General features: G+C 43.8%; 1 protein-coding gene across 1 annotated transcript in view; it reads right to left on the reverse strand.

Moving 5' to 3' along the window:
* Positions 1–4,192: 4,192 nt before the first annotated feature.
* PLEKHD1 (pleckstrin homology and coiled-coil domain containing D1) overlaps positions 4,193–12,837 on the reverse strand; it is a 29,164-nt gene continuing 20,519 nt past the window's right edge. Inside the window, exons 8-13 of the mRNA XM_008498691.2 lie at positions 12,198–12,291; positions 11,151–11,329; positions 10,285–10,417; positions 8,853–8,997; positions 7,197–7,346; positions 4,193–6,614 (exon numbers count right to left, since the gene is read on the reverse strand). Coding sequence (XP_008496913.1) covers positions 6,454–6,614; positions 7,197–7,346; positions 8,853–8,997; positions 10,285–10,417; positions 11,151–11,329; positions 12,198–12,291 — 862 coding nt within the window. The 3' untranslated portion in view covers positions 4,193–6,453. The remainder of the gene's footprint in view (positions 6,615–7,196; positions 7,347–8,852; positions 8,998–10,284; positions 10,418–11,150; positions 11,330–12,197; positions 12,292–12,837) is intronic.

Consider the following 12,837-nt stretch of genomic DNA (forward strand, 5'->3'; position numbering starts at 1 on the left):
ACCTAACAACTCATAACTATACCCCGAAGGATACGCTTTACAATCTAATTTACACAAATTATAAGAATGGTGACTTTACTGCCCTTGCTAAATCTGTAAAAATTTTAGACACTCCTTCTGCTCTGGACAAAGATTGCAAAAAACGAGTGAAAAAACTCGGGGTAGGCTTTTTCAACACTCATGCCTTCCTTATCCTGGCCACTATAATTTGGCAGGAGAAAGAAGAAATGCGCCAAAGATTGGAAAATCTTGAAAGTGGCACGTTTGTAGAATTCGGGGACCTCCTAAAAACAATGGATGAAACTGAGGACCCCCGGGAGCCAAATTCTGAAATTAGTGCTTACCTTGGTCCGATGCTGGAAGGCACTACATCTGCATCTGAATATACAACAGACGATGGGGTGTATGTCTCTCCTGAAAGACGCTGTAAAAAAACGGTGCGTTTTGCACCTAAAAAGGGGAAAAGCAGACCCTCCATTTTAAAATCAAAGCCACAGCCGAAAGCTGCCAACATGTAAGCAGGCACTCCCCATCAGGCTGTTAACCCGCCCGAGGGAGAAATGGCTGAATTACGCAAATGGGCCAGCACATTTATAAAAACTGGGGCTAAAAAAATTTGATAAATTGGAGGAAAAGGTCCAGCAGCTCACTGTAATGAGCGAGAAGTCCTCTACTCAATCATTCTCCTGTCATGAGACTTCTGATAGTTCAGAAGATGAAAGCATGCCTATAACACATAAGTGTCTGCGTCCTGTAATTAGAGCAGAACATACACGTGAATTAGATACAGGATGAGAACAAGTTACTCATAAAGAGTTTCCATATTCTCCTCCAGAACTGAGCCAATTAAAGAGGCAATTTGGCAGATTACCTATGGAAACTGATATAGACTATGCGGTAAGGGTTTCATCTTTGGGTGGAGACCACATACTATTATCAGAGAAAGAAGCATCAGGCCACTGGGGTCCTGGAGTTATGTTGATTACTGGTAATTCCAGAGCTCCATGGTCCCTGACCCAACGAGTTGCTTATAATGTAGGCTGACCCCACAGCTAGGGGAGAACCCCATGTATTGAAAGGGGATCGTACCCAGCTACTGGACAACGTTCATAAAGCCAGTGTGATCCAAATGATTCATGACCATGCTCTAGTGATTAACCAGGAGGACCCACTTATGCTAAAGGTAAAACCTGAGAGAATGGATATTCTCATCAGAGAGCTACCTATGCAACTGCAAAATCTAGCCCTACAAATCAAGGCTAGAATCGAAAATTCAAATAGAAATTCGCTATTACGCTCGGACTATACTTGGTCCAATCTGCTTACTGAATTAACAGAGTTTGGACGCAAATATGTGGCACCCGAAGTTGAGTTTGCATCTGTAAGAATTCTTCAAACCCCAGAAAATTATAATTATAATCAAAAATTGACATATGCCGCTGCGGCTGCCAGACTTCCCCAAATTCCTCCCCACCAGCAGGAGGAATCACGGGGTGAATGGACAGTTGTAAATAGAGGAGGCAGACGAAGAAATAATAATAATAATTATAATAATAATACTAATAATAATACCCCACGTCAAAATAGGCCCCCCTGAGACAGAAATAATTCACCACCAGGTGAATTGGGACCTTTTGCAAAGCTTAAAGAGGAAGCTAAGCGAAAAGGCATCCCTTCTTCACTTTTGAGTCACAATTTTATCTATGGCCATCTAAAAGCCTTAGTAGAAGAGTGGCCTGCCAGGTCAAATTCAGGGGAAAGATCTGGAAATTCCCATAATTCGGGAGACTAAAAAGCCCTCTCTCTGCTACTAAAAAGAAAGCAAAAAGATGACAGAGAGTGGAGACAGGTCCTGATCCCAGTTCAGTAAATTCTACTGACCCCCTGAATTAACCTTGGGAAACCCTCCCTACAAATCAAAATGACTGGTCCGAAAATAATGAACCATCAAATCCTAAAATATCAAGTCCTCCAAAAAACTGGCAAAATGTGCTAAGATTGGTCTTGAATAAAAATGGGGATTTAGAACTTACATGCACTGTTGGGCCAAAATGCTACCCTGTAACATTTGTGGTAGACACTGCTGCACAGATCTCCACACTAAAATCTGATGTGGCCAAGAAATGTGGTATTAATTCTTCTCTGAAACCAATATTCGTGAGTGGTGCTTTGGGAAAACCTGTGTTACAGAAGACAGCTAAAGTTTACCTCAAGATACTGGGAGATGAAGAGTTAATCTGAACCCAAATGATAGTAGACGACATTCCTTACAATCTGTTAGGAATGGACGTATTGATTGGTCGATCCTGGAGAGATGAGAATGGTCACTTTTGGAATTTTGGCACCCCCACTCTTATAGTTAGACTGTTAAAAGCTGCCCCAAAGCAAAATTACGAATGTGAAACAATATTCTATTCCCATAGCAGCAAAAGAAGGTATCAGAGAAGTAATTTCTGACCTGAAACAGAGAGGTATCATTGTCCCTTGCCATTCGCCTTATAATTCCCCGATTTGGCCCATAAGAAAACCAAATGGTAAGTGGAGAATGACTGTAGATTATAGAAAATTGAATGCTGGTACTGAGAAATTAACTGCAGCTGTCCCAAACATTGCAGATCTGGTGCTAGAAATCCAGGAGGCAGCGCACCCAGTGCTTGCCTCTCTCGATGTGAAAGATATGTTTTTCCAAATTCCCATTGATTCCGAGGATCAAAAATATTTTGCTTTTACTTGGGATGGAGTACAATATACTTTCACCAGGTTGCCTCAGGGCTATAAACATTCACCCACGCTTGCCCACCATGCTCTGGCACACGAGCTGGAAAATATTCCAGAAATATTGTAAAAATCCAAAATGTAAAATGTAAATGTAAAAAACCCAAATGTAAAAATCTATCAATACATTGATGATGTGCTGATAGGTGGTCAAAATGAGCAAGCCGTGAGAGCAGCTTATGATGCCATAATTGGGCACTTAACGAGCTTACAAATAGAAATTCCTGAGGATAAACAGCAACCTCCCTCCCAAGAAACAAAATTTCTGGGTATCACATGGAAAGGTGGGACATGGAATATCCCGCAAGATACTCTCTCTCACCTGGGAGAAATAAAGGCACCCACAAATAAAAGGGAACTACAGGAAATTATGGGAACTTTGCAGTATTGGCAGAAACACATACCAGACCTGTCAATAATAGCTAGGCCTTTGTATGACTTGTTAAAGAAGCACGGCCACTGGGAGTGGAATCACACCCATGACAAAGCGTTAAAACTCCTCCTCCTAGAAGGACAGACCTTTCAAACCCTGGGACCTCTTCACCCAAAGGACTCGATAACAATCAAATGGGGGTTTTCTTCCAGTGCGTTATCTTATCACTTTTGGCAACGGGGTCTGGCTGGAGCCACCAGACCCATGCAGGTAGCTACTGAAGTGTGGAGGACAATGGGAGCTCTCTCCTGTCCCCAGAATTAATGATGAAGAACCCGATGGGAGCAGCAGCTCCAGGAGAGGACCTTTTGCTCTGCTCTTGGATGGTTTCCACAGAGAGGTTTGAGGCAGGGGTGCAGTCAAGAGGAAATCAAGGGTAAGCAATTTTATGCTTTGCAAAGTTTGCGCTTTTTATAACACAGTAGAATAAGAACACATGACCCTACTGAGTTATTTATTGCAGCACCTCTGAGTTAGCAAAAGGTACATTTGCTACTCCCACAAAATGGCCTTTATAATTTTTCTTCTGAAGTGCCACACCTGCCAACATTGAAAGAAGAGGTGCTGGTTCCAGCACTGTGGCACATCCTGCACTTAGTGCTGGTGACAAAACTCACCAACCTGACCAAGTATTCATTTGAATCTTTCCTTCATTTCAGCTTTAGAATTAAGTCTGGAGTTAGAATTAAATTTCTTAATATAGAAGAAGGGATGTTATCTCACTGGGCAAAAAGGTGCTGCAGGTCATACAACAAGCCACATGTGGTTACTGACAGGTGGGAACCACAACTTTAAATAGATTCTTAAAGCAAAAGAGAGTTGCAAGGGCGAAAGCATTTTACACACAGCCAGGCCTTTTGAAGGGTGATGTGCAGAAAAGTGCACTGGCAGTAAATGAGTGTGTCACAATGATATCTCTCAGCTCCTGCAGAGGCAATTTAACATCATTTCAGTGACAGTACAGCAAGAAAACACAGAATTCACTTTAGAGTCAGCATAACTTCTATTTATTTATTGCTGTTAATATGCACAGTAAAGGAAGACCCGATGTGACCGCCTCCTGAGTACAATACTTCTGTAAATCCTGATATTGTGGCTTTTGATGGTAATATACAAAAGGTCCTACATTCACAAGCCACAGGGTGGTTCTCCTGACTGCCTGAATTACAGATAGTCTCCTTTTCCCTGTCCTGGCTCCTTACAGGCTGTCCTTTTCCCTGTCCCTTCACATAATACAGACCTTGTAACTGGCAAAAAGCCAGAGATGATGTGAGGACACTGTAAAGGGGAAACCAGCTCTGTATTGCTTTCTCACAGCTCTTCAGCCTTCTAGGAGCAAGAATTCATTTGTAGCTTCCTAGCACACAAGCACAAGTGGAAAAAACACAGAAGGATTAGGTATGCTAAGAAGAGATGGAAATTCTATGTTCCCTTTGCATCACCTGTCATCACAAAAATGTCAGCCTTCAGTGCTGGACCCTGTGACTGCCTGGCAGAAGAATACTGGTCAGTACCTTCCTGAAATGAAAAGTACAGGCTGTGTGTGCCTTCAGTGCTTTTCCTCTGGATCACACCAGAGTGATCCCCTTCAGGAGCATCACACCTTCCCAGTATGTTCCTGCACCTAGCATCAACACCTCTCTTCCAGCTGGCAAGCCAGCATTCTCTTTCCAGCCTCATCCCCATCTTCTGACTAGAAACAGCACTTAATTGATAGGGAATGATGCCAGAAGACAGAGCCTGGGACTGGACAGTGTCACAATCTATGTGGGACAGGTAAGCAGCTACCCCAGTGTCACTTGGGCATATGAAATATCCAGGGGTATTGATGAGAGTACAGCCCTGAAAGCCTCAGTAAATCTGCACTCAAGACCTTCTGAGCCCTAGCTGTACCTCTGGTGATAACTTCATTCATCTTTGTATTCTTTATTCCTTTGTTTCTCAATTTATACTGCAGGGATAACAGCATTACTCAGTGTGCTTGTCACGTTCCCTGTAAGAACCAGGCAGTGCTGCTACTACATCATGGGCAATTGTTAGTCAGCTGCTTGCTTAAAATTGGTGGGAGAGGTTGCAAAATTTCCACAACAGTGATTTCTCTCCTCTAACATACAAGATAACCCCACGCAGGGTAAATCCTGCCCTTCAATAACCACATAGTGAGCACTTGAGAGGGGACCGAGGCAGCCAAAAGTCCAGCCCTGAATAGGCTGACCACAGCGATTCTGCCAACACAGTTCGACCTGGATTGGAATTAAGAGGACTGGTGGAGAGCAGTACAAAGCCTTGGACACAGCCTATTCACTGCAGCACATACAGAAATTACTTTCCACACTTCCACAGCCCTAACAGCTTATTGCTGACAATGTCGAATTCTCTGAGTGGCAGAGCGCTGCTGGACACTTCTCACCCACCTGTCCTCTAGCTTGTTTTGGAGAGCTGATGAGAAAGCCATCAGAGCTCAGTCAAGGGGTCCTCCACACTGAATTTGCCTAGAGATGCCACCTCCTGCAGCACATAGCTTTGCTTCTCCTTCTGGCAGTGATACAGCCAAGATGTCCTCATTTAAAAAAACTGCAAAGGTGGCCCCAGGGTGTTCTGCCTACAGTCAACACAACACAACCTGTCCACCAGCCTGCAACAATGCTCTTCTCTGCACATGATCCTCCTCAGAGCCAAGTTCACAGCATCCTCAGGTTGTCTTCATCTTGTATTGCCTGTGCTTGGCAGGTTGGGACTGCTATGGTCTTCAGGAAATGTGCTAGGAAACATGCCCCACCAAAGTGCTCATGACTAGAGGTGTTCTGCAAGCTGTTTCCCAGAGGGAATCAGGCAGAATTGGATAAGCTGTGTCCAGCTTGGGAGATTACACTGTCTGGGAGCTGACAAAGGGCTTTAGCAGAAGCACTTGTGTATGGCAGACAGACTGGACAGGAAAGGAGAGTCACTTCCTAAGCTATGGCCTGTGGTTCACATTAACACTGACCATGGTACCTTGGCAAAACATGGCCTAACGTAAGCAGCTGCAGCAAACAGATTTGAAGTGATCAGCAGAGAGGGTACTGAAAGGCTACAGGCAGCATTCAAGCTAAAGCAAAGCCTCTAACTGAAGGAATTGCCTACAAACAATATTCTCCCACTTTCCCCACCAAAGGGCAAATCTCCCTTCTGATCCTAGTACCCAATGGCATAACTTCTGAAGAGCTGAAGGCAAGTTGAGATCAGAAGCCTCCTGCCAACAAGAGTCACTTTTCATCCCCGAAAGCAGAATCCTTTTGTGATCTCATTATTTGGTAGAGAGTTTCCCTGAACTGATGGTCCTGGCTCAGTCTTTTGGCTGCTTCTTTCAGCTCCTCAATATTTTCAGGTTCTGTGTGCGAGAAGATGAAGGACTGGGACTGCTTCACTGAAACAAGAGCAGCACAGAAAGGTCAGCACTCTGCATGAGGGACACAAACTGAAGACAAAGCTTCACTAGAGCAGACAAGCCATGTGATGAACACATCTGAGAGCCTGGCAAGGGTTGAGCTAAGCCTTGCACTCAGCTTCACCTTCTAGTTTTCAGAGGAAAATGCTGACATCCTGGAAACACGCTTTTCTTCTTTACAGCTGCCTCTGTTTTAGGGTTCTACATAGAACCTGATCTAATCTTGCAGGTAGCCACTATGAGCACTGGGTTGGACAGGACAGCTTCCAGGTGTCCCCTCCAACTTAACTCAGTCTCTGATCAAGAATTCAGATGAAACTGGCTTAAAGCATATGGTTTTTTAGGGGCTCAGGACCACCTTTCAACATCCATGAAGAAAAAGGCAACTGGTACACAGACTTAGTGTCTGCTCTCTGCGTGAGGAAGCTTTCTCCATAGCTCCATTCTACTTCTAGGGAATATGAAACATGAATGACATTGGCAGACCTTGCTGCTCTGTCACCCTAATCTGCACATAGCTGCTCCTGTAGGATACAGAGTAAGAAGCTGCCCAATACCTACAGTCATTCCAGGAAGCGCTGGTTCTCCGGCGGTGGAAGCGGCAGCTCTTTATGCGACGAGTGGCAGCCTTGTGGATGTACACAGAGTTCTTCATGATCACAGGCATCTTGGCCTCCAGCTCAGCATTGCGGATGCACTCTTCAAAGAACTCTGAGGAGATGACACTACTTTGAGCAGTGGTGGCACAAACATTTCAAGCAATGAACGAGTCACAAGGGACTGCACTAGCTCATAGGCTCAGCCAGATAATGGCATTCATCATCTCCCTAGATATTCATGACATGCAGTTCATGAAGCTCTAGAATATCATCAGAATTAACAAGTTCAAAGCTATAAAAATCACCAGTGCCCAACAAATGCATATTTCATTCCCTATCAATCATTCACACAACTGCTCATTAGTCCCCTGCTAAAAGCTTCTGATATTATGATAAAACTTCTCAAGTCTCTTGCAACAGAGGGGTCTGAATCTCGTAGCACTTTCTTTGAAAGACTTCTAAAAGTAGTCATGTCTAAGTAGTCATGTCTAAGTAGTCATGCAAAGCCAATGACAATGTTAGTCTGTCCTGATCTGCCCAATCTCTTCCTGGCTCATTTTCCCTTCTGATCTAACCAGCATATCTTCTGCCAGTTCAGTCTTGATGGCCTCCTGCCTGTTCAGAGTCCACACATGCTAATGGGACCCAACTTTTACACGAAAGCGCAGAGCAGAGCTGCAGGAATCACTTGGAAGGACTGAGATGACAACTTGAGACTGAAGTTAATGAAAATATTGCTGGTCCCTCACTTTCTATAGTGTTTTGCTCATCAACACATTTCTACCCTTTTGAAGACAACATTGGTCAAAATCCAAGATTGGAAATCAGTGTCAAGAGACATTCAGTGCCAGGGTTTACTCACATGCCCTGTGCAGGTAGCTCAGTTCTAGCTAAATGCTGAACTCAGCCCTTCCACAGTAGCTGTTTTCTTACCATGGCTCTGAGCCAGCAGGATGAGGTTCAGAATCTGCCCTTTTGTCTCAATTTAGAAATCTGATGCAGAATTTACTGGATTATACTTATTTAATGTACATATATGTCTATATAAATTATAAATATATATTAGAAACATTTTTATGGATACACTATTTCTAAATGTATTTATACTTTATAGGTAACAGTGCTCAGAATGCCACTGTACTCTGACATTCTGTTTAAGCCCACAGTATCCACCTTTCACTAAACTGAAACTTTAACTGCACAGATACAGCATCTTCATAACAGCTTCTTCCTGCTCTATACTTGAGGATGAAAGCAAAACCAGGGATAAACTGTGGGGAAACTGAGTCTTACACCTGGCCTGAGGACTGCAGTCATCTCAGCACAGCAGTACTGTGCTGATACAGTGATTCAGCTCTGAGCAAGGATCCAAACTTCACCTGCTGAGTCACCTACCAGCATGTTGCTACATGAGGGCAAAACATCAAGTGCCTGCATAGCACATTCTGGCTCCTCAAAAGCAATGTGTGGTTAAGATACAAGGAGCTGAGATAGGAGTTGAGATACTCTGTGAAGCTTTACTAATTTGGGAACTTCTTTTTGTGTCTGGAAAGATGGGTAGAAATATTTCCTCTCTTAGAGCTCATTTATCAGTAGAGAGGATGGATGACTGACTTACTTCTCAAGTTACTGACATCTGCTTTCATCTTCTCATCTTTCTCCTTGTTGCGATCCAAAGAATTTAAGCCCTGCTCCAAGCTCTGCAATGCTTCCTCAGCTTCTCTCAGTCTCTTCTCCAGATCCATGCGAACCTTCACCTCAGCCTGACGAAGAGAATAAGAATTGCTGAAAAACAGCTTGTCTTAATAATAATCCCTTTTCAGATGACCCAAATGGAATCAAATATGGTATTTCAACATGTCAGTTTGTGTTTATGTGAGTACTTGCTGCTGAGCAGGAACAGGAGGACATCATACCATCTCAGACACACTCAGACACACCATGGAATGGTTTGGGTTGAAAGGGACATTAAAGAGCATTCAGTTCCAACCCCCTGCATGGGCAGGGACACCTCCCACCAGACCAGGTTGCTCACAGCCCCATCCAACCTGGCCTTGAACACTTCCAGAGAGGGGGCAGACACAACTTCCCTGGGCAACCACTGCCAGAATTTCACCACCCTCACAGAAAATAATTTTTTCTTCATGTTTAGCTTCAGTCTACCCTCTACCAGCTTAAAAACAGTACCTCTTATCCCATCACTACATGCCGTTACAGAAGTCCCTGTCCAGGCAGTCAGTTCCCACAAAGGGGTGTACAGGACTTAGTTTCAGAAACAAAACACACACAAAAAAGATAGAAATAAAGGACAATATCAGTAGGAGCTTAGCAAATGAGAAAAACTACTGCCACTTAAGTCAACTTAGATTTAGTTTGGCAAAGTGGAAGGTTACAGGACAAGAAAATCTTGGAGGTTCAGTAAAAAGAAAAATCAGGGTTTTCTTGACAAAATATTTGTAGCAGAAGATTGAGTGCCAAACAGCTGATAATAAACATAACCTTTGCATTATCTAGATTACAATATAATGTCATGCTTTGTCCAATAATCTTTGCATAGATTAAGGTATCTTCCACTACTAGGAAGATGGCACCTCACCAGTTGCTCTGCTTTTGAACCCAAGTTCATGGAAAGGGTTCTGAAAATTTACAGATCTTAAGTCTGATTCTCTGAGCACAAGTGGGGAGGGAAGATTTCTACTCAGCTTTGCTCATATTATTATTTCTTTGACATTATCTTTATTCTTGATTGTATCTACTTTCCTCTCCTACTTCTTTTTCCTTCTTTCATCTTTTGATGATGCTTTCACAATAGCAAACGGAAAGACTTTTACTGGATGGGTTAATCAGAACTGAGAAAATAAATAGTATTGCTACATAGACACAGCATGTCATCTTCACATAGCTACCATGCTATGAAGCACAACAAATGAAGATTTTCAATCCCAAAATGAAAAAATAAAACTAAGTCTTGATAGGGGGTGAACTAAAAGGGAAAATGAGAGAACTCTGGGCCCAGGTACAGCAATATGCAACATGCACAGGGGGTACACCTTGAGGTCTCTCTCCGTCTGCTGCTTCTCTGCAGTCAGCTCCGAGAGTGAGTTCTGCAGAGCTTGGGACTGGGAAGAGTAAAACGCCCGCTCCTCCTCCAGGGCTCGGGACCGCTCCTCATTCTCCTTCATCCTGATGCACAGCACAAAGGACAAAGACCATTTTCAGCCCATCACAACTCTCAGGAAAGAAGGGGCTCAGTATTGTGACAGGCCAATGTTTAACTACCTGTCTGTCCTGAGCAAAGAGCTGCTAATAGGAGCACTGTCTGTTTCACTTCAATAGCAGAGGCATTGCTGGAGAAAGTTAGGTGGACAGTTCTTAGATGAAACATTCTCAAGCTCCAGATGAGGTTCAGGAGCACCAAACACTTGCCATGGACAAGTCCATGAACACCAAATGTATTCATGTGCCTAAGCCCTGATTTGAAAAGAGCAGGTCCAAGCAGCAGCAAGGAGTTCAGCTGCCCTGCCTCCCTCTGTCTCCTCTAAAGAGTTTATAACTTGAAGTCCTGCCATGGGAACCAGACAAGCTTGGAGATATGTCCTGTGTTGGCAACCAAGAAGCAAGTCAGCAGACAGCTGCATCTTTGGCACCAGTAATCCTGAGCAGGGTAGACGTGTCTTCTTCCTTTTACCACACTCAAGAATAGAATTTGTGAAGGATCTTGCCTCACTGAAAGTGTCAGAATAAACGAGGGAACAGTTTTGAAGTGATCCTAATTTTAAGTCTGGAAATATTTAGCCACACCCTTTCGGATTGCCTCCCACCTGCAAGGAGGAAAACAGCCTCTTTCCCCACCACCTTCATGATGGAAGGCATCACATCTCTGGCACCACCAGAAAAGGCCCTGCTCTTACTTTACCTCTTTTCTGCCAGGAGTTTCTCCTCCAGAAGTTGCTGCATCTTCTGTTCAATCTCTTGTAGGCTGCAGTGCAGTCCCCAGATAGGGCCCTGCTCCTTGCTGGGGCTGGTTGGAGGTGGGAGCTGGCTCTCATTTTCTTCCAGCATCTCCAGCATTTGCTGCTTTTCCAAGGAGAGTTCCTTGAAGGGCAGAGGTTATAAATATCAGCCAAGTTTAATATTTCTTCTCCTGTTCCTGCCTGACTCCTCCCTATTGAATCCTTCCATCCCAACATCCACATTCCTCATTCAGATTAAAAACAGGATTAACAAGATGAGGGTTCTCCCTTCCTACCTGACTCTTCAGCAGCAAGTCTCCACCATGGCCTTCACTATACAAGGGAGCAAGGGCCTGGATGCTGCTCTTTGACATGATATGCTGGCAAGGACCTAGCTCTTTTGCTTTTCTAGTGCATCATCAGTGTGGGCAGCTTTCCTGCCTTGCCTCCTTACCTTGCTCCTCAGTATGAACTAGAGGTATCCCCTCTATGGTACTTCTAACTATGGGGTGATAAGGACACACTGTGCTGTTTGCTTGTGAAGTGTTTGGTCCATTGTACAACTAGAGCATGAATGCTCTATCCTTAGCTTTCCAGTTCTTTCATACCCATAACCATGGGCAAGGAAAAAATTTCAAAGGAAAATCAGCAAAAGATTTTTGTATAAACTTGCAGGATCGGACTCAGACATTAAGGGTGACATTGGGCTTCAGCAGGCCAGCTGTATGGAAATTTCAAAAATTGTATGCATTTAGAAAAGCCACTTTGCTTCAATTCACTGGAGTGATACCAAGTAAAGAAAGTGTTTAATAAATCAGCACTCCTTTTTCCTAAATTCTCACATGGTATGATTCTCTGGGAACCATGCTTCCTTGTGCAAACAAGGAATCCCTCTCTGCTGCTCTAGTGGATGCTAGATTCATTCCATGGGACAGCATTGCTTTCAGCCCTGGTAATTTCTCCTGGGTTGTTCCCAAGATGTCACTCAGAGAGGAGAACTGGTCACTCACCTCTAGGTTGTTCTGTAAGGACTGTGTCAGGCTTCGCAACTCTTTTTTTTCTTCCTCCACTCCTTTAAGGGAGTGGGCTGTGAGCTCCAGCTCCCTACAGAAGCAGAAAGGGTGATGACAGCTGTTGCAGGGGAACACAAGCCCCACATTAGCCCAGGCTGTGAATCTCTCAGCACAGAACCTGCAACCTGTGGCAGCCCTGAAGAGTCAGGAACATGCCAGCAAGCATCATGCCTTAAACACATTACAAATATCCAGGAACTTTACTGTGCCTCTTGATTGTCAAACTAAAACCTACTGCTCTTCTAGAAAGGGCAAGGCTACAGTTGCAACTGGGAGATCTTAGACAGGGCTGTCATATCTAAGGGATACTATAAGTCTATGAAAACAAAAACATTTGCAAAACTATGCTGGCCTTTCCGAGAAGCTATTTAGGGAGAGAAAAGGAAAAAGAAGAGGACAATGGTAAAACATCCCTTTCAACACTCAGAGCAAAACACTTGGATTCTTCCCTTTCTAAATACATTTGCTGTCCATATTTTGCACAGCAACTCTTAAAATTACAAAATTATTCTTGGTGAGGAAACTTCATCATCCACTCAGAGTCATTCAGCTGATGGTGGAAATACAGATTCAGATG

Source organism: Calypte anna, chromosome 5A (assembly GCF_003957555.1).
Source record: "Calypte anna isolate BGI_N300 chromosome 5A, bCalAnn1_v1.p, whole genome shotgun sequence".
In the NCBI taxonomy this organism is placed as follows: Eukaryota; Metazoa; Chordata; class Aves; order Apodiformes; family Trochilidae; genus Calypte; species Calypte anna.